Source organism: Lagopus muta, chromosome 3 (genome assembly GCF_023343835.1).
Source record: "Lagopus muta isolate bLagMut1 chromosome 3, bLagMut1 primary, whole genome shotgun sequence".
NCBI classification, from domain to species: domain Eukaryota; kingdom Metazoa; phylum Chordata; class Aves; order Galliformes; family Phasianidae; genus Lagopus; species Lagopus muta.
Window position 1 is genome coordinate 35,480,272 of NC_064435.1, and position 22,838 is coordinate 35,503,109.

General features: G+C 37.8%; 1 protein-coding gene across 3 annotated transcripts in view; it reads right to left on the reverse strand.

Annotated features, from left to right (window-relative positions):
- NKAIN3 (sodium/potassium transporting ATPase interacting 3) overlaps nucleotides 1-22,838 on the reverse strand; it is a 332,338-nt gene that overhangs the window by 13,988 nt on the left and 295,512 nt on the right. For all 3 annotated transcript variants that reach the window (XM_048938779.1, XM_048938780.1, XM_048938778.1), the window contains exon 5: nucleotides 11,883-11,943. In XM_048938779.1, coding sequence (XP_048794736.1) covers nucleotides 11,883-11,943 — 61 coding nt within the window. The remainder of the gene's footprint in view (nucleotides 1-11,882; nucleotides 11,944-22,838) is intronic.

Here is a 22,838-nt window from a genome sequence, read left to right on the forward strand (position 1 = left end):
GACAGGAATGGCAAAGAGCTGTGCCAGGGGAGCTTCAGAGTAGGCATTAGAAAAAAATTACTTACCATAAGAGTGGTTAAACACCAGAATAACCTTTCTGGAGAGGTGACAGCCCCACACCTGTCAGCGCTGAAGAAGCATTTGGATAATTCTGTCAGTAATCTACTTTAATTTTGGTTAGCCCTGAAGGGATCAGGTAGTTGGACCCCATGGCATTTGTATGTTCTTTCCAACTGTTCTGTTCTATTCTATTCTTTGAAAATAAGTTTTATAGCAAGAGGTGATATATTTAATTTGATCGACTGGCCGAGCAGGAAAACTCTACTGGCTATATCAACTGATTTAGTGAGACAACACCTTTTGCTATAAATCTTGCTTCTCTTATATCTTCAAATCATTTGGGCTATAAAATGCTACAATAAGATCTAAGAAGTACACAATATAGACAGCAAATTCAGTTTTACGGATAGGAGGAATTTAGAAAGATAATTTTATGAAGGGTTGAAAGTGTGATGACATTAGATATACAGTATAGAGAACTAGAGAATAAATTACAGTAAAAATCAACAGGATAAATGAAAGTGATTAGCAAAAAAACAAAAAAAAAAAAACCAAAAAAACAAAAACAAAAAACCAACAAACATTTAAAATATTTTATTATCTTCTTTCTTTTTCCTTGATTGTTCTTCTAAAAAATCCTTGTGATAGTTCAGTTTTTTTTTTCCTTAACTTTGATTTTATAAGTAAACAACATTGTCAATCCTTCCATTTCCAAGCAGGATATTGAAAATTTTGTTTTGTTATATATGTTGGTCTCCTTTAGGTTATGATATTCAGAACTGAGATTTTTACAAAATGGCTAAAATTGATGATTAATTCTTATGTATTTGATTTTATCATACTTTGGAATATTATATTACCAAATAAAATTATCTTCCAAAATTACCTATGGCAGGAAATTCATGGCTTGATTCAATGTACTTTATTGAGTTGTGATATTATCGAGATAATTTATGATCATTTATGCAGATAATTTCTGTCCATTTCACTGCTGGTGTGGATCCTTGTTAAATTTGTACCCACTTTGGCTTGGTAAACCCTCTCCACAACATGAACCAACCTTGGTCCAGACTTATGTGTCTCACATCAAAAGCAGCACTGAAATGTTGTCTCAATAAAGAGCTCTTAGTGGTGTAGTGCTAACTGGGATAAGGGAAATTATCACTCAAACAACAAAAACATTGACATCTTATGTAAGCTAAGGCTGGAAATTGGAAGAACCCAGTTACATTTAACAAGACTTGGGAGAGACGGTATTTATACAGAAGAGTGGGAGTTTGAAAAGTTTCCTTTCAAGCTCCACAAATTAAAGCAGACACAAAACTGTTACCATTTAGAAATGAAAAAGTAAGGAGGTTGGAAATAGCAGTGGAAAATAAATTTGAAAAGAGATTTAATTTTAATGGAGAAGCTGGGTGAAAGCTAGGGACAGAAACAGACAGTACTTAGACCTGTTTGTGATGTCAAGCGGAAAGCTTAGGAGATGGACACTGGATGCTGGAGTAAGATTGATCTAACAACAGATGCAATTTAAGTGAAAAGGCTAAGGTGTTGGCAACAGGGGACTGAGATGGCATCAATTTAAAAGCAGATTTAATTTAAACAGAAAGGCCAAGGAGGTGGAAGGCGGAGACTAAAACAAAATCAATATTAAATTAGCTAAGTAGAAGCTTGAATCAAATCAGCTAGTTTAATAGAAGGGCAAGAAGTGAGTATTTGGGAGTAGATGAGCAATGCATGGACCTAAGAGATGTCAAGGAGCTGCCAATGGGAAATACACTCCCACTAAATTAGAATCATGTTTCCATTTTAGTAAGAATATTTATTACAGTAATAACTAAGCAATCTTAAAGAAATGTGTGATTTCCAGTTTAAGGAAAATTGCAAAATTATAATTATATCTCTATTTTAAGTGAATAGTCTTTTATGTATATATTAATATGTATAAATGGGGTATGGTATATCACAGAATCACAGAATCATGGAATTGTAGGGGTTGGAAGGGACCTCTAGAGATCATCGAGACCAACCCCTCTGCCAAAGCAGGTTCCCTACAGCAGGTCACACAGGTAGGCATCCAGGCAGGTCTTGAACATCTCCAGAGAAGGAGACTCCACCACCTCCCTGGGCAGCCTGTTCCAGTGCTCCGTCACCCTCACTGTAAAGAAGTTCTTGCGCACATTCATGCGGAACTTCCTATGCTACAGCTTATGTCCATTTCCCCTTGTCCTGTTTCCACGTACCACTGAAAAGAGGCTGGCCTCACCACTGTGGCCCCCACACCTCAGATATTTGTAAACCTGGATAAGATCCCCTCTCAGTCTTCTTTTCTCAAGGCTAAACAGACCCAGTTCACTCAGCCTTTCTTCATAGGAGAGATGCTCCAGGCCCTTCACCATCTTTGTGGCCCTCCGTTGGACTCTTTCCAAGAGGTCCCTGTCTTTTTTGTACTGGGGAGCCTAGAATTGGACGCAGTACTCCAGATGAGGCCCTACCAGGGCAGAATAGAGGGGGAGGATCACCTCCTTTGACCTGCTGGCCACGCTCTTTTTAATGCACCCAGGATGCCATTGGCCTTTTTGGCCACGTTGGCACACTGCTGGCTCATGGCCAACCTGTCGTCCACCAGGACACCCAGGTCCCTCTCTGCAGAGCTCCTCTCCAGCAGCTCATACCCCAGCCTGTACTGGTGCATGCAACTATTCCTCTCTATATGCAAGACTCTACACTTGCTTTTGTTGAACCTCATCCAGTTTCTTACTGCCCAGCTCTCCAGCCTGTCCAGGTCTTGCTGAATGGTAGCACAGCCTTCAGGCATGTCAGCCAATCCTCCCAGCTTCGTATCATCAGCAAACTTGCTGAGGGTGGCCACTATCCCCTCATCAAGGTCATTGATGAAGATGTTGAACAAGACTAGACCCAGCACAGACCCCTGAGGAACACCACTGGTTACAAGTCTCCAGCCAGACTCTGCACCACCAACGATGACCCTCTGTGCTCTGCCAGTCAGCCAGTTCTCAGCCCACCTCACTGTCCAGTCATCTATCCCACACTTCCTCAGCTTTGTTGTAAGGATCTCGTGGGAGACAGTATCAAATGCCTTTCTAAAATCAAAGTAGACTACATCTACCGCTCTTCCCCCATCCACCCAGAATGTGACAACATCATAGAAGGCCACCAGGTTGGTCGAGCATGACCTCCCCTTGGTGAACCCATGCTGACTACTCCTGATAACCTCCTTCTCTTCCAGTCGTCTGGAGATGGCATCCAGCACAAGCTGTTCCATCACCTTTCCATATCTACTCAGAATCAATAGCAGAAATGATTGATAAGAATTAGAACTGCTAAACTGGAATTTATGAGGTAGTAATGAACTAGTCTTTAAAAATCCTCCTTTCCAGTTATCAGTTTGGAAACCAACTTAAGGCAAAGGGGAGTATATATATACATATACACCTGTGTTTGACACACAATATGTATGTCTATATGTAATTTCTTAATTTCCTTTTTTGGACTGAAAGGGACCCCAAGGATCATGAATCTCCAACCCCCCTGCCACATGCAGGGCCAACAACCTTCCCATTTAATACTAGACCAGGCTGCACAGGGCTCCATCCAACCTGGCCTTGAACACCTCCACGAAGGGGGCATCCACAACCTCTCTGTGCAGCCTGTTCCAGCACCTCACCACTCTCTCTGTAAAGAACTTCCCCCTGAAATCCAACCTAAATCTTCCCTTCCTCAACTTAAAACCATTTCCCCTTGTCCTGCAGTTATCAACCCTTTCAAAGAGTTGATTCCCCTCCTGTTTGTAGTCTCCCTTCAGGTACTGAAAGGCTGCAATAATGTCACCCTGCAGCCTTCTTTTCTGCAGGCTGAACAAGCCCAGCTCCCTCAGCCTGTCTTTGTAGGGGAGGTGCTCCAGTCCCCTGATCATCTTTGTGGCACTCCTCTGGACCCTCTCCAACAGCTCCCCATCTTTCTTGTACTGGGGAATCCAGACCTGGACACAGTACTCCAGATGGGGCCTCACAAGAGCAGAGTACAGGGGGACAATCACCTCTCTGTCCCTGCTGGCCACCCCTCTTTTGATGGACCCCAGGATACCATTTGCTTTCCGAGCTGCAAGAGCACACTGCTGGCTCATGTTAAGTTTTTCATCCATCAGGACCACCAGGTCCTTCTCTGCAGGGCTGCTCTCAAGGACTGCTCCTTCCAGTCTATATAGATGACTGGGATTCCTCTGGCCCAAATGCAAAACCTTGCACTTGGCTGTGCTGAACATCTGTAGGTTCACCTGGGCCCACCGTTCAAGTTGAGGTCCCACTGAATGGCATCCCTTCCTTCCACCGTGTCAACCGCACCACTCAGCTTGGTGTCGTCAGCAAACTTGCTGAGGGTGCACTTGACTCCATCACCGATGTCATTGATAAAGATGTTAAAGAGCACCAGTCCCAACACAGACCCCTGCAGGATGCCACTCGTTACTGGCCTCCACGTGGACATAGAGCCATTGATGACCACCCTCTGTCTGTGGCTTTTCAACCAGTTTCTTATCCATTGAGTGGCCCACCCATCATATCCACATCCCTCCAATTTGGAGATAAGGATGTGGTGGGGTGCCATGTCAAAGGCCTTGCTCAAGTCCAGGTAAATGACATCAGTCGCCTTCCCCTTGTCCACCAATGCTGTCACTCCATCATAGAAGGCCACCAGATTGGTCAAGCGTGCCCTTCCCCTGGTGAAGCCATGCTGGCTGTCACGGATCACACACTCATTCCTCATGTGATCAAGCATATCATCCAGGATGATCTGTTCCATCATCTTCCCAGGCACAGAGATGAGACTCACCAGCCTGTAGCTCCCTGGGTCCTCCTTGCTCCCTTTCTTGTAAATGGGAATGATGTGACCCTTCCTCCAGTCATCTGGGATGTCACCTGACAGCCATGACTTTTCAAATATGATGAAGATATATATGTATATATCACATCCATGTATGTATGTATACATTTGTATATGCATGCATTTTTCTACAAAGGTCACAATAGGTCAATATATGCTATAATACTGTTCTGATATATTTCTCTGTTCGGACAAATATATTATCTCTTTCTAAAAATGCTAAATAAAAATATTTTGCTTTCTATGCAGGCATTTCTAAATGTTTTGAATGAAGTTCCATTTAAGCCATTATTTACATGCTATTGTTCTCATCTACTGATATTCCAGGGAATATCCAATTAAAATGAATTGTGGTAAAATGTGTGACGTAATACTTTTTTAACTGAATTTCAGGAAAAAACTTCATCTTGTACTTATAGGAGGAACTGTGGAAAGGCAATGGAGAACTCTTAGAACGCATGATTTACCCTTTTCCTTTAAAGAAAAATAAATAAGTAGTTGGCTAACATAAAAATAGCATCCTGACTATCATACATATGCCAGGAAGAATAGCTTGGATTTAATACATAATTAAACATGGTATAGATAGATAAAATTAGAGGCGGTAAAAAAATGAATTCTTTACTGAAGATATTTTGCCCAAGTTGTATGGAAACCCAAGGAAAACTTTTTCAGGTTCTTTCCATCACACCTTATAGTAAAATAAGTTCAATGAAAAACTGAGCTAGTTTATGTGTCTTCTCGATGATGCTACTCTCTCACGCTTCATCTACACCATACTTGGATAATCTTACATGTTGCATTCCTCATTAAATTTACAACACTTTCAGGTAGATAGCTTCTGTTGCTGCTAGAAATATTCCAGGATCAAGACTTTCCCTTTTATATATTGTGCATTATCTATTATTTAAAGACAATCACTCAGCTAGAATGAGGTGCTCTGTAACAGACCACGGAGATTACAAGTGGAGACAAAGACTGTTTTGTACACTTTGCTAGGAGAATGAAAATGGAATGTGTATTCTGTTCTTTTTTCTTTTTTTTTTTTTTTCTGAAATGGATTATTCATCTATGATTTGAGCAGAATAAAGAAGAGGGAATCATTCTTCAGCTGCATTTTTTATGACTGACTTATCTAGGATCAAGATGTCTTCTGCATCCTATTAATAAAATGTTATTAATATTATACAATAGTATATATGTATACAATAGTATATATAATGAATAGTGTTTATATTATTTTACAGCTTTATTTTACACTACCTTTGTTTTCTTGAGGTACATATATGCAACTGTTTCCATAGGAACAAGAACAAATTCTTGTTCAGGCAATTGTGTAATAAAATATTATTTAAAAAAAATGAAAAATGCAATATGTAAATGTGTAATGTAGTGTTAATTTAAATAGTATAATGTCCCATATGTATTTGTTTCTTCATTATATACATCAGAATTCATTCTGTCAGTGTAGCGTAGGAGTGAGAATGCATTTTCACTTAATTCACACATTAAGGGTAATGATAGGTTGGAGGACTATAACATCATGCAGAGTTGTTAGAATAATATGTTTATCCCTTATAACTACAGTAGAAGAAAGGAAGAAAGCCAAGCCTGATATATGTAGAAGAGCAAATAGATGAGTTTGCATCTAGTCAGCAAACTCTGTGGAAGCTGACATTTAACTCCACTAGATGTATGATGGGATTGGCCTGGGTTGGACTGAGGGAGCCTCCTGGATACTCCTGGTGCTATTTCCAATTGTACTTCAACCTCTTTTTTTGCTTCACAGTGGACATCTGCAACGCAATGACTGCAGCTGTTTCACCAACACAGATATCTCAGAATTGTGGGGATTTGGGTTGCTCTTCCAGATGAAAAGAAAGATGCAAATTTATTTTCAAGCCTTGCAAAAATACTGATGGCCACTATTATTTTGCAGAAATATCAAAGCCAGGTCTAGTAGCTAAACTGTTCTTTGAGTGCTGGGCAGTAAAACTTATGATCATTTTAAAAAATCTACATCAAGCATATTCATTTGCTGGCTGATAACAGTAAGTTTTGTTTTGATATCTGAAGTCACTATGAGCTAAAGCTGAGCACAGTTAGTGCTAAAGCTCAGTGATGATCTTTGCTTTTGGCTACTGTTTGGAAAGTTTCATAAGTCCTTGTTTTCAGTAAGAAAATTTAGGACAGTTGTCATCTGGGTATGTTTGATTCTAATAAAGCCCTTCAGTTTGGAGAAGTATCCTCTATCCTGGTTGTCTTTCATATTACATGTTTTATTATAGAAATAATCTATTCTGTGAGGTAAACAGACCCAAGTATGTGGGAAACTGCAACTGATGTAAAGATATTAGTCATATGTTCCCAAATACTAGCTAGTTGTGAAATGTGGACTTATATATATAAAGGCAATAATATAGACATGTATGAGCCTGTTGCTACTAATAGTCATGACAATTCTTCATTCATTTTGCAAAACATAATGTATTTATAAGAAAGGCATCACTGCTGGGCATACTGTGTAGCTACAAAAATTAAATGTGAAGAAAAAAATTTTCTCTCTCATTAGATTACTGACAACAGATGCTCAATGGTATGTATAAATACAATGCCATATGTCAGATAAGGCAGTATAGTAGTTTTTCAATGTTGGTAATAATATATTTTGGTTTACTTAATATTTATATAATGACACCATATGGAGGTTCCTACAGATACCACAGTATGAATAAAATTCCTTTTTAAAAACAGATTCATCTTCATGTTCTGAAAACACAGCTGAACTCTGAATTCAGCCAGTGTAGGGGAGAGAAAAAACACTGTTTATTTAATTTTCTTCTTATGATTTCATTTGTTGGATAAAACTACTTTCCAATATGATAAATGGAAGCCCCCCCCCACACACACTTTTTTTTTTAAATTTTCACTCACTTATAACAGAAGATTGAGCTTCCTTGGACTGACCTTTTGATGTTTCAGTCTTATTTTGTAATAAATGCTGAAATGACAGTTGTAGGTTTTTGATAAATCTTCCCCTCTGCTTTCACATCTTTTTTCTTACGCATTTTATGTACAACTCAGTTTCCACTTCACAAAGTAACACAGTATAGAACCATTCCTTTAGAGGGGTGATGATGGCATGTTTATGAAACAGTGCTATTATTTCTCAAATGAAGTCCAGAAAATATTTACAAATTTAATAATTTTTAACAACGTATTTTGCCGAGTCTCCAAACTTCACTTTATTAAACCCATTCTGTAACTCTGACAGGACAGTAACAAGCTTCTGAGTTCATTTTTAGTAGAAAATGATTCACAAACAGGATAGTGACAGGCTTTTATGATTACGGATTTCACTTATTCTGTTCCTTCAAAGAGGCTTATATAGATTGATAGACCTACAAAGATAGAAATGAAAAAATGAAAGGAAGAGATATAAATAGACTTTTTCATTACGATGAATGATGGAAGGTATTAACTCCACTACAGCAGTGTGACTTTTACATGTCTTTTTTTCAATCCTTTTGACCTGCTATCATCTTCCTTCTAAGTAAAAGTTAACCACAGTCTGAAATGTAGGTAAGGTGAGCAATAGCTGGAAATAAATGTTTCCTCAAGCATTATTACTGTTCAGAAAGTGTCCATCAGCCAAAATGTCAGCCTCAAAATCTATTTAAGGACTGCACAGAGGCTAAACAGGCAGCTATTATTAATTTTTAAGTCTGCCTGACAGGTTTCAGATCAAGAACTGGGGTTAACTTGATGCACTGAGTATTGCAGAATGTAATTAGGAAAGCTTTGACTCTCAGGGGCTGGGGATTTATTCCGTGTAAATTACTGCAAAAATATGAAAGAATGACTGCATTTACCTAAGAAAAGAACCTGCTGCATCATATTAAAATTAATAAAATTGCTCTTTCGTTGCAGCTTCTTGGACTGTTATCCCAATGTAATCGCTTTATACTTTTAACTTGACTATTTTCAGGCACCGCTGCACTTCTCTTTTACATAATTTTTTTCTTCATCATGCTGCAAGTTTCCCAAATAAGTCCTGCTATTCTCAGCTAATTACCAAACCAAATCATTTTCCCACTGTGGCTTACATAGATGTTTCTCCATTTAAAACATATCTGTGGAATTGATACAAATGAGTTAACATTTGTCTTTAATATATTTATCTATAAAAATGGAGGACTCTAGAACACAAATGGGCATTAAGAAACAAATTAGCCCCAGCTGAGATACTAAAAGGCTATTTAGCTGCTTTTGATTGGATTCAGCATCTCAGAAAAAATTTAAAAAAACCACCATCACCACCAACAAAAAAATTATTTTACTCCACTTGTAAAACCTCCAAGATGTACCAGTTCTGTATCTCTGCTCCACTTCCAACACACTGCTCTTATCCTCCCCCCCCCCCACCCCACCCCGAGAATCCTCCATCACATAAAACAAATGTATTTGCACAAGAATCTGGAAGATTATAAAGGTGTAAGTGAAAACAGTAAATTGGCACAATGCTAATGGATGTAGAGCTAAAATTATACCACATGTTCCAAGATTAGTAAGATGATTTTTAGTTGTACCTAACAAAACACCAAGTTGCAATTGGTAGTTCTGGAATACAAGCAGAAATTAAATGCAGATACCTGGTTTCTATATGGAGAATGGGCAAATGGGCACTGTGTAGATTTTAAGTTCTGGATCATCGTGGCACTTGATGTGTTTTATTTTTTAATTAATGATGTCAACTGTTATTCTCAGTGATTTAAATTTCTCTTGGTAACAAATAGCATGAAACTCTCAAAAGACAATGGCTGGCTGTCAGAGTGGACTGGGTCATAGATGTCAAAGACAGACAGACGTCCTGACACTTCTAGCATATTTTCAAGAAAATAAGGCCATTAACTTGACAACAACCCTCTTGCAAGGCCCTGAATGTAAACTGCTTATACTCTTTAGCAAGTGACTATGTTTTCCAACAATACGCTATATTCTTTGATGTGAGTTTTGTATTACTTCAATTCATGCCTAAAACACTGATGTGTGAAGCACAGGATGAAGGACCAGACAAAAAAAACAAAACAAAACAATTTAAAATACTTATGAAAAATGTAAAGAGTCTGTCTTCTCAGGTACAGATATATCTTTGTTTTTATGTGTGTGTGACTGTACACACAGAGTTATTTTTTAGAGTTACTGTAGTTTCTCTTGCTTATCAATCTGCCAGCCTTCCTGATCATTTAATGAAATCTCACACTTTCAGGAATTTTGTTAGCAATTGTCTCACAAAGAAAGTCTCCAGACATCAATATGAAGCCCTGCATAATGACATGACTCATCACAGCTGTATGATAAGGACAATTATCTCTTGATTTCTTTATAGTCTTTGATCCACATCTCAAGTTATATATATGACTTGCTGCCACACTATCCTTCATATTTATCCTGAACTACCAGTTCCCAACTAATGAGCAATTTCTGTCTTTCAAAGGGAACTTGTCTAGGCTCTTCCTCCTTCTTAAGTTTACATCTTATGTTAGTTCTCCAAGTTTCTCATTTACTGTTTCTCATTTACTGTACCAGTCTTTACTTTAGCCTTTTTCATAGTGTACTATGTATACTATGAAAGGGTTCTTCCCACTCAGTATTATCTGAGAATTTCCTTGATGTATTTTCTTCCCATTAAAAACCTAAATGGAAGCATTAGTAGACTTGACACTAATATCGGTTGCATTACAATGGAGAACTGAACAGAGTACTGTTTTAATGATGAAAAAACACTTGTTTCTTCACACTGTTTTCAATCAAAAAGTCTGTCTTTGCATCATAGTTATGAATTACTCAAATTATATTTCAGTAAGATTTTGAAGATATTAGCAAATACTGCCTTGATATCTGAGTTTTTTTTTTTCTACTATATTTATATCACTCGCAGGTGCCATTCCGTGCAGAAACAAACCATGGTAAGATTTTTTAATGAATTTATTTATGAATAAAATTGTATGAATAAATATTTGCTTGTCCATTATTTATTCGACAGCCATAATTTGATGCTTTTCTTGATATTGTTCAATATTTTGCTAGAGACAGACCTACTGCTTAACTCCTTATATGTGAGAAGTGTCTGACATGGACACAACTTCCCTATTTTAAACAGACTTGTTCTTCAGTTTACTTCTCTTTGCTCATCCAATATAATTCCAGTCTCACTACTGGTTTTAACAACGCCTATGATAGTCATGTGGGTAACAGTGTGAGGCAGTTCTCACCATCTGTTTTCTCATAGCTTACTACCACAGCATTCAACATATTAATATTTTTCCAATGACCATTCAATGACTTTACATAAATGCTTTTTGAATGATGTTCAAATGATTTTTTAACTTTCTGAACAAAATGGGTATGTATATCAGTGTTTTCTTTATAGAAGTAGGTTAAGAACATGAGGTCAGCATTTCAGATGCATGAAAAGTGTTGAATATATTCATCTAATTGTTAATGAGAGTGATACAGTACATTATAAATGACTTGATATGTCATCTGCATTAACTTTACTGCCAATAAAACTGTTCTTAGGAAAAACAGATTAAATGTCCTCAGGAGCTTTGATTCAAGTTTAAATGTATGTATAAAAAAACAAAGTGTATGTGCAACATGAATGACAAGCTTTTCAGCACTATACCTGGCTCATGTGAAGGGTATATCATGTAGGGTTCACAGATCCCTACAAACAAGTCCAGAAAGTACAGTCCATACACTTGTAGAACCTAAGTAAATATGTGTTTGAGTAATATTAGTTGTGTACATGAATGTCAGACTGCCACTTCTCAAGCTTTGCTCCTCTTGGTAGTTAATGCAAGACATCTCTGGAGCCACAGTACTCCAGAGATGAATAGGTGAGTATCAGTACTTACAGCTGTCCTCTTCCTCCATGAAAATACTGATCACGTAACAGGCATACACAAATCCAATCAGCTGCATGAAAGAAGAGGAAAAGTAATCATAAGAATACATTGAACACTTAATAAGCTTTTTATTACAATACCATGTAAGTACATCTATCACAGCTATATTTAGAAAAGAATTCCTCCTATTTCCTGAATTAATATGTAAATCCCAGTGCAAATGGTCACACATAGCTAAATTAAAGATACTTTCTCTCTTTCCTCATGATACATTATATTTTAAAATAATTTCTTGTTTTCCTGCCTCACTGAGATCAGCACTGATGAATGCTACTCCAAAACACTAGGTCTGAACATTGTATTAGAAAACAAAGCCCTTAGATTTTGATTTTAAGTGTTACTGTTTTTTTCTCTGGATATATTCAAGACCAGTCTGGATGCCTACCTGTGCAACCATCTGCAGGGAGTCTGCTTTGGCAGGGGGATTGAACTCAATGATCTCCAGAGTCTTCCAACCTCTGTGATTCTTAATTCTGTTATTCATACATTTGATAAATACATTTGTATGTAGATGTCCCCTATTTTACATATTTGTTTACAAATTTACCTAATTTACATATAAAAAAGAAAAAAAAATATTTACTGACTGCTGTGGAATTAAGTTATAGTAAAGTTATTACAGAATCCATGAGAGATGTCACTTTGTCTTGCAGAAAGTGACCCAGTGAACTGCTTGGCAATAGTTTAATTTGATATGTGAAATGTCCGGATTTTGTTAAACATTAAAATTGGAATATGATTCATCAGCATCAGGAAACACTTTATCAGAAGGGCCTGTCTTTACATCACATTCACTAGACAAGAAAAGAGCAGGTTTTCCCAAAGTACAACACAGCCAAATCATGCCATTGTTTTAACAGCAGCTTCTAGAAGAACATTCTCCTTAGCCCAGGTCTGTGTCACTTGTGTCACTCAGAGGAAGGGATTAAAATTTTTGGGACCAGAGAATAGAAACTGTGCTTGTTTGCTTTTCATATAGACAAAATCTCCTCTTACGACCATCACCAAAAAGAAGATAATTCCACTGGGAAAGGAAACCTATTAAACTGCACTGCCCAGACATGCCCATGCTTGAGAAAATACTGTTTGTGCAGCTGTACACAATTTGTGCTATCTGAAAGCCTCAAAGAGGCTGTTCATGAGAGATTTCTAAAATAACCCAGAGATTAGTTTTCAAAAAACCCTTTTTTCATTTGTTCAATACAAAAAAAAAAAAACCTAATTAAAATAGTTCTTTTAAGGTTGTCATGGATCAAGCGCTTGAGAAAGAGGTAATTTAATGGTATCCAGACAGGTATAAGCTCCTTCACAGGCACAAAAATCACTCCAACCTGCTTTCTCATTGGGCTACACCAAGAGCTTTACAAGCAGCTCCAAGAGTGTCTGCAGACAAAAAGCTTGTCCACACAAGGGAATTCAGGGAAGTTAAGATGAATTAACTAAAGCTGTGAAATCAATGCACAGAAGATAAAGTACATTAAATCCCCGTGTGGCCTTCCCCATTCAGAAATGAAGTGGCCTCAGCTCACTGCAGCTTAATCCTCCTCCAAGGGATTGATCCTCCCCGTGGAGAATTAAGCTGCAGTGCACCCAGGCTAAGTTCCCTGCGAATGAAAGCTGCCACAGTGCTGTGGCCTAGTCCTGCCAGAGCCTCCTGACTTGGCCATTCACCTCGCTGGGGTTTTGGGAAAGGAACTAGTGAGTTTAATCCAGCTTTCTTCTGGTTTTGAGCAGGCTCCAGCATCCTTGGATTTCTGAAGGGGGGCAGGGTCAATTTTACTAGGGAAAAGCTACCACCTTTATCAGGTGGACACTGGGTGGATGTGTCTTTAATGTATGCAAACTGAAGCAACGTTACATAAAGGATTCCAAGGGATTGAAAAAACAATCATACTTGAGGTATATTGCTTATGCTAACTGAACATTGCACATAATTAAATTGCTATTGCATTAAGTACAATACAAATACAAGAAAATAGGTGGCCTTTCATTAGGGAATATCATCCATTTATTTGCACTACTTCCATTCATCACTGACAGTGTGTGATTTGACCATGTGAGTCACTTGGGTTTGTTTCTTCTCCCTAAGTATGGGACTGAAGTGTTCGGAAGCAGGCATGACAGTTCAGCCCACAATCTTTCTAGGTTAAATATTTTTGAAGGCAGCTCAACTACTTCCTTAACATTTGCCATTGCTGTACTTCATGATTTTTTTTCCTACTCAAAGTCAGGATAATGCCAGCCCTACCTCTCATCTCCTGGCATCATCTCTTTCTATTCTCATATACAATAATCCACTTGACCAAAATCATAGAATCATAGAACCATAGAATTGCTGAGGTTGGAAAAGACCTTAAAGATCATCGAGTCCAACCACAACCTCACCATACTACCCTAACTCTAACAGCCCTCCACTAAATCATCAAAAGAGGAAAGCAAAAAGCAAGCAAGCAAAAGGAGGGAAAAATACTCTGAGAGGTCTGCTCTCCAAAAATTGAGGGGCTTGGTAAACCTGATTGTCTTAACAGCTATAACAGCTTACATCTTCCTCTTTCATTACATCTTCTCCTTAATGTAAACATTTTCCCACTGGTGTTATTGCTTGGAGCACTGTTGTAATGTCTTTGCCATATCTGCTATAAAATCAGCAGCCTTTCACTGCTTATCTGTGTTTCTTTGTATTTCTTTTAATTATTAGATAAATTTTCCTTAATTAGACAGAAATCAAAGCTACTGCATACTTGTTTAAAACATGAAAGTAAAAAATGTATTTACCCCCTAAGTTAATTTTGGAGAAAACGAAAAATCAGGTCTTTAATCACACTGTACAATCATTGTAATATCATACTGCAACCCACCATATATCAAGAGCTTTCCGTAATTAAATAGGAGAACGCACTCATTTCTGAAAGAACATGGCAACAAAGAGGAAAAACAGCCCTTTGACAACAGTTGTCCAGTATATGTGCTCTGTGGTGGACAGCAATACTTGGCTTGTAAGCAATAGACTTGTAATTATAATTGGTAACTGATATCTACACTACGATTAACAAGAAGTGATGAAGTGGGAACAAATTAGACCTGTACTGAGATACTTAAACAGAGCTATGGTTACTACAGTGGAATATTTTTATAAATATATTAATTAAAATCTCCACTTTTGCTTTATTGATGGACACATGAATAAAATATTTATTCCAACAAATTACTTTTACTATCTTGATTAACCCAGCTGCTGTTTAATTAATAATGTTATGCTCATGTGAACCCATCCAGCCATCATGTTAATTGCCAATTTGCAGTGAGCTGACTGATGCGTATTACCTGGTTTGTTGGTATTGGAAATGAAGGCTATTGGCCTGGCACCAAGTGATAGGCATAAATGTGTGTCCCCTGATAACTAGAGAAGCCGTGATGCAATGACCTGGAAGATATTTAATTTGCTCATTTTGGATTTTAGTCATCTTTCAAAGGGGATGATGAAGTAGTTAGAGCAGGATGTCCAAGATATCAAATGTTGTTAGTAATTAGAGGCATAAATGGGAACCTAGAGCTTGACACAGAGAGCAATTTAGATGCCAAGTGGTCTTGACAATGTTTTTTAAAGACCTTTTGGGATCCTTGCACTGACTGTTTTGCTCGCAGAGCCTGATCTAGTGAACTGTTTCAGAAGTCATTTGTCCATGTCACTCAGCAGAAAATGAAGTGTAAGAGGCTATTATCCTCTGCTTTCACTCATCTGCATGGTTCTTAGAGCAAAAATCCTGCTCTGGTGAGAATAAATAATACATAAAATACTCAGATATTTATCACAGCAGATACTGAGACCCCCAGCAGCATCTAGACCATCTTTCAGAAAAATCAAATAACTCTCAGAAGTCATACACTGGCCATGGTTAAAATCACAGAATGGCTTGAGTTGGAAGGGAATTTATACATCATCTAGTTCCAACCCTTCTGCTTTGAGCTAGGCTGCCACCCACTGCATCAGGCTGCCCAGGGCCCCATTCAGCCTGATCTTGAATACCTCCAGGGATGGGCATCGATAACTGCTTTAGGCAGCCTGTGCCAGTGCCTCAGCACCCTTTGAGAGAAAAATGTCCTCTAAATATCTACCTTTAATCTTTCTTCTTTTAGTTAAAAACCACTCCCGTTTGTCCAATCGCTATTAGACCATGTAAAAAGTCAGTCTCCTTGTTTATAAGCTCCCTTTAGGTACAAGAAGGCCACACTGAAGTGGCCTTCTCTTCTCCAGTCTGAACAAGCCCAGATCCCTCAGCCTTTCTTCAAAGGAGAGGTGCTCCAGCCCTCTGATCATCTCTGTGGCCCTTCTCTGGATTTACTCCAACAGCTCTACATCTTTCTGATGTTGGAGGGGCTCCAGGCCTGGATGCAGTAATCCAGGGGGGTCTTCTTCACAATGACAGAGTAGAGAGAGACAGTCACCTCCCTCACCCTGCTGGCCACTCCTCTTTTCATGCAGCTCAGGATACGGTTGGCCTTCCAGGCTGCAAGTGTACATTATTAGCTCATGTAAAGTTTTGGTACAAAACCTCATATTTCTTTGATGACTAGTTGGTAAACTTCACTCACATTCCCCAAATCATAATGATGAGCAAACTCAGGGTGTGGGAAACAATTGTCACCTTGTTTAAGGGACAAGGACTTTGATTTGTTGTACACGATAGGTTTTCCTATAAGTGGAACACAGGTACATTTATATAATGTTATTATCAGGACTTTTAATATGTGATATATATTCTCCTAAGAGCCTCAGATAAAAATGAAATACTAGTCTCTGTCATTTTTTTCCCTCTAGAGGACATAAATATTTCAGTCTAACTAAAATCTCTAAGCTCATGATATGGACATCTGCATGAAATACAAAAGCCTAAATTAATAGAAGTGAAATTAGATTATATAATTGTCCATCATTAAGCTGTAAGAAACTATGAAAACATGCAAGACATTTTAAAAAAACTAATCATTTGAGCAAATACATGCTGTGTTATAATTGCTTTATAAATGAATATTACTATAACATATCCTATTAAAGAAAAAAAAACAAATTGTGTAAAATGTGTATTTACTTGCAAATTAATGTATTTTAATAGTTTCTAGTTAATGTGGATTAACTTCTCTTTAGGAAAACAAGGACAAATGCAAAATTAAAAGTGTTTATTTAAATCAAGGTTATTGTTTTCAGAGTGAAATATTTTTGACTAAAATTGATTATTTAAGTAATTTTTATTTAAATCGTTCTATTTGGCTTTGTTGTCATCAGCTGTGGCCTTAAAATCCATTTTCACATAATGTGATTACTCTCCTATCTCCTGCACTTATTGCAGATCACCTAGACCAAAACTGTATACTGGGGATTTAAGCTTACATGAAGTATTGCCCTAGGCTATCAGGTTGTTCTTCAAAATCAGGTGTACAACAGGACACTTACCACTACTAAGCTACTACACAATGTTTCATAGAGTTCTCATTATGATAACATAGGATCAGCCAAATAAACTAAGACAGTATTCTGTAGTCCTGATTGTTGGAAAATGTGTGTAACACAGGTAAGCTAGATTTGTCAGATTCTTCCAGTTAAAAAGATATGACAACTACACTTCAAGTTTTATGTTCAGAATACACTGCAGTATATGGTAGCACCACCTTGTTAAGTACATTATGCTAAGTATGTTTTTAACTTCCAACTTAAAATCTATTGGATTTGACTTGAATAAATTCAGGTATTAGCAAGATTATCTATCAATTTCAATTGCAGCCAGTCTGGTCCAGCTGTTCCATTTATAGTACTAGTAAGAGTTTTCCCAGAGGCTACAAATAAGATAGGCCTTAAAATGAATTAAAGACTCTAAAAATTGGTGATGAGTTGATGGGTACTTTTCTCTCCAAATTAAAGTAAATTCTTCTCTACTTTTCTCTCTAAACTGGAGAGGTGTGGATTTGAAGGATGGACTGTTCAGTGGATTAGGAATTGGATGGATGGATGCAGCCAAGGGGTTCTGATCAATGGTTCTGTATCAAGGTGGAGGCCGGTCACAAGCAGTGTCCCTCAGGGGTCGATCCTGGGACTGGTGACTCCAACATCTTTATCAATGACAGAGACAATGGCATCGAGGGAACTCTCAGCAAATTTGTGGATGACACCAAGCTAAGCAGTGCAGTCAATACATTGGAAAGGAGGAAAGCCATCCAGAGGGACATGGACAGGCTGGAGAAGTGGGCCCATGGAAACCTAATGAGGTTCAGTAAGGCCAAGTGCAGGGTGCTGCACTTGGGTAGGGGCAATCCCAGGTATTTATACAAACTGGGGGAAGATCTCCTGGACAGCAGCCCTGTCCAGGAGCCCTGTCCAGGAGCCCTGAGAAGGACGTGGGGGCCCTGGTAGATGAAAAGCAGGGCATGAGCCAGCAGTGTGTGATGCAGCTCGGAAGGCCAATTATTTTCTGGGCTGCATTAGGGTGGCCAGCAGGGAGACGAAGGTGATTGTCCCCATCTACTCAGATCTTGTGAGGCCCCATCTGGAGTACTGTGTTCAGACTTGGAGCCCCCAGTAGAGGAAGGACGTGGAGCTCTTGGAGGCCACTAAGATGATCACAGGGCTGGAGCACCTCTCCTATGAAGAAAGGTTGACGGAACAGGGCTTGTTTAGCTTGGAGAAGAGAAGACTCCCAGGAGACCTCACTGTGGCCTTCCAGTACTTGAAGGGAGTGTATAAACAGGAGGGGGAATGGCTGTTTACGAGGGTGGATAGTGATAGGACAAGGGAGAATGGTTTTAAACTGAGACAGGGGAGGTTTAGGTTAGATATTAGGAGGAAGTTCTTCACTCAGAGGGTGGTGACGCACTGGAACAGGTTGCTCAAGGAGGCTGTGGATGCCCCTGGAGGCATTCAAGGCCAGGCTGGATGTGGCTCTGGGCAGCCTGGTCTGGTGGTTGGTGACCTTGCACATAGCAGGGGGTTGAAACTAGATGATCATTGTGGTCCTTTTCAACCCAGGACGTTCTATGATTCTATGATTCTTTTGCTTTATATTGATAGGGGAGAAACAGTGAATAAATTTGCTAAAATAAATCTATCTTCTTAAAATGTATGTAAAATTTGCTGTTGGCTAATACTACAGGAAGTAACTCCCCTCAAATGCTATCTACCTAGCAGAGCTGCTTAGATAGCAGCAGCACTCTGGAAAAGATGTTAGCTAATGTGCTTTCTGAAGTCTTGCATACTATTTGCTGTTCTCAAAACATGTTAACAACATTGTCACCTCATTTTTAAGTTAAAAATTCTATTTGACAATCTATCCTCCCAAGTCAAAATCAGAAGCATTATTACCTGCAATTTCGCCATCAACTTAAACATAAAACTATCCTTATTGCTCAGATGCTGAAAAGACATCACTCATAGTTAAGAGGGTGTAGAGTTCTGTTGCCAAGGTCTCAGCTTGGCTAGGGTTAAGAAAAACAAGTAAGAACATTAGTTTTTCTTCTCTCTCCCTCAAATGTTTAGTTTACTTAGAGTTTATTCTCCCTTCTTTCTTTAGAAAAAAGGTATTGTGTTCTTACAAGAGAAAGCTGAAGGATTTGGATCAGACTGCAGATGAGGCTAGGGAACAGCTGCACAAGATGACTTACACCCAGAGAGGAATCTGGAAACCTTTATTCCTGACTCACACAAGAAAGAAACAGAAGACTCTAAAGACTAAAGACTCTAGCATTAATCCTGTTGATCTGGTTATACATTATTTGATAGGTAAGATTAAGATTTTCAAAATGAAAGTCTCAGAATGTAAAAATAATAAACACAACATTTAAACACAGTAGTTAAAAAGAATTATCACAGAATCACAGAATGGCCAGAGTTGGAAGGGATCTCAAGGAACATGAATCTCCAACCCCCAGTTATGACTGGCTAAAACTCACTATTTTGTCTTGCAAGATATTAATCACTTGTTAATGATTTGACTAAATAAATTGGAGGTCAACAGTTTAAAACAGAGGCAACTTGAAGAAGATAATATAAAGGAAAGAAGATGAAAGAGGAAAGAAAGAAGGATAGAACAGAGATCTACATCTGAACAGACTCTTAGAAAACTACCAGAAAGGAGTTGGATAAACAAGCAAGACCTTTCCTCTAGATTTATTTTTCCTCCAGATCTTAAGGAAAATAAATGTTCTGCTCAGAATGGAATCAAAGCTCTTAAGATACCTGGCAATTAATTCAGAGTCTTCAGCTAACTGACTTTCTGTCTAGGGAAGGCTGTCTTTCCTAGATAAGCAGCGCAATGAGCCTCAATATTCCACAAGCTGCAAGGAGGTACACTATACTCCAGTAGGGTTAATAATGTAGCGAATCATAAAAAAGGTTGATGTGATAATTATAAACTTAGTCAGCAGCTGATTTCTGTAAATAATTTCTTGATCAAAGAAATTACCAAACCTACTCAATGTAACCTTCTGGCCAGATAGCAATTCCTGGTGGAACCCCATGACCACCAAAGACCCTTTGCAAGAATCCCATATTAACACAGTGCACGTGTAACACTAGATTTTAGTATGTATAGTAATTCTCGGAATAGGCATTCACTTCACAGAAATTATGTGAATATTCACGTTTTCACATAAAAGAAATCCCCCATGCACCCAGAACCGCAATAAAGCAAGGTTGGGTTTTTAATCTGTCATTTCGGTTGGCAAGTTTCATTCCTGGATTTCAGTGACACTTAGGTTAATATTTAATCAGCTCTTCAGCTGAATAACAGGATGCGAGAAAACACATATGATTTTACAAAAAGGAGACAGAAAGCTGGCTTCTCTTTACTTCTGTAAACCTGGCTTTGTGTATTTGTATATTTTTATAAATACATTTTTTTTGCTTGCCAGTGTTAAAAATAATTTCAGAGCTACTTGCAGATGCACAGCATTTCATATCTTTCAACAAGGCACACTTTAATTCATGTTTGATGGTGTAACCCAAAGTGATTCTTCGAGGTATCCATAAGGTTTCATCTCCCCTGAGCTTTGGAAGCTGGTAATGAAACTATGCATGTAGCAGGTACCAAAGTAAACTGCTCTGAGAAGAGTAAACTATTGAAAATGTGGTCCATCTTTTATGCTAATACTCTTTCAAAAATTCTTCTCCTGCTTACACTGCAGAAATTAACAAAGATATCCTTTGCCGATAAAATTCAAAAAAATGTTTTGCTTTGCTTTTTTTGTTAATCAAAAGGCACATAAGGGGAGTATTATTTCTACTAGTTTGTGGCAACAGGCACAAAGAATACATTTTAATCCTAATGCATTCTTATCTGCAAGAATTATTTATTTTCTACTGCATTATTTCTCTCCCTTCATGCACCATGTCAACAACACATGGATGAAACTATTCCGTCACTATGATGGACTTCATCACTTAAAGACAAACAAGCTGTGGCATGGAAATAAAAATGAGACGTTCAGGATTTCAGTGAAGTGACAATGAGTGTAAGAATAGAATTATTGCAGCCTGATCCTCACAGTTCTCTAACATCTTTATAGATGCATCTTAAGTGTCTAGGTAGAAGTAGAACATATTAGTAGTTGAACATATTATTTTAGCTCATGTTAATCTATAAACATAGCTTGAAAATTCTAAGAAAAAAATTAAGGCTTTCACTAACAATTGTCAGGGCATGCTTCAGGAAAAACAAAACAATAAAAGCAACCCACAGATAAAACCTAAGTCATCACATTAACTCATTTTAGGACATGCTCTATGATCTAAGAAACTATAAAGTAAGATTTAATTTCTAGCCATACTAGACTGCCCACATTAGCCCCCTGCTGAACACTCAGTGGAAATATTCAGAAGTAGTAGACACAGAAATATACCTCAGAAGCAATCTCCAGAACCAGAAAAACATGCGTCTGCTTAGACCCAAAACCAATTGAATCGCAGAAAAAAAATAGGCTTGAATTTCCTTAATGAAGAGCTCGTTAAAATTCACAGTACAGAAATTCATATATGGCATCACAGATGAATACAGATGTCTGAAAACTTTTCTTATAATCTAGTTTGCAGAGGGAGCCAACGAAGCAACATATACTATTTCTCTCTGTGGATCTCAATTCTGATTTTATTTTATTTTTTAAAATTTATTACATAGCTAAATTTTCTTTTTCCGTTAAGATTTTGTTTAATATAGGCAAGGAAAATCACAAACAATTACTGGTTTTGATATTATTTTCTTTAGACTGTTAATATATGCTTGAAAATCTAGAAATCCTATCTTCCTTAGAAGATTACAGATGGTAAGTCAGTTTGCTGGGTTTTTTGTTTGTATGTTTTTGCATAGAAGTTCACCTACACTGTTAAGAAAAACAGGAAAGATAAAACAGACAAGTATATAATTAATGTTGATTCTTGAAAATGAAAAATGAAAAGAATCACTTCTATGTCCACCAGAGACTTTGATATTGTTTAGCCTTTTTTTATTGTATGTGTGTTCACTGAAATGCTAGTGATGGACAGTAGTTTAACAAAACTGGTGAAGCTGAGGAATTCCGATCATCATTCTCTTCTTCCTAGCCAGTTTCCATCTGCTATCATATTTAGCAAATGATTTACCACATGTATACTTTCACTTGTACTTCAATCTTCTATATTCAAACCAAAGAATAAATTGCTCTATTTTGAGACACAATTTGACCTATTTCTGCTCTTTGAAAGAAACACCACTATCATCAGAAATATGTCTGGATTTATGTGTTTGGCAGTTAACAGCAGCATCTTCATTCAGCTGTAACACCTAAAATTGTGCAATAATTGCAAGAAGAGTTCTTCTGAAAAACCCCTTTATGGTAGTTTTTGTGTCTACCTTTCCCACTGCATTCTTACTATTGATGACATTG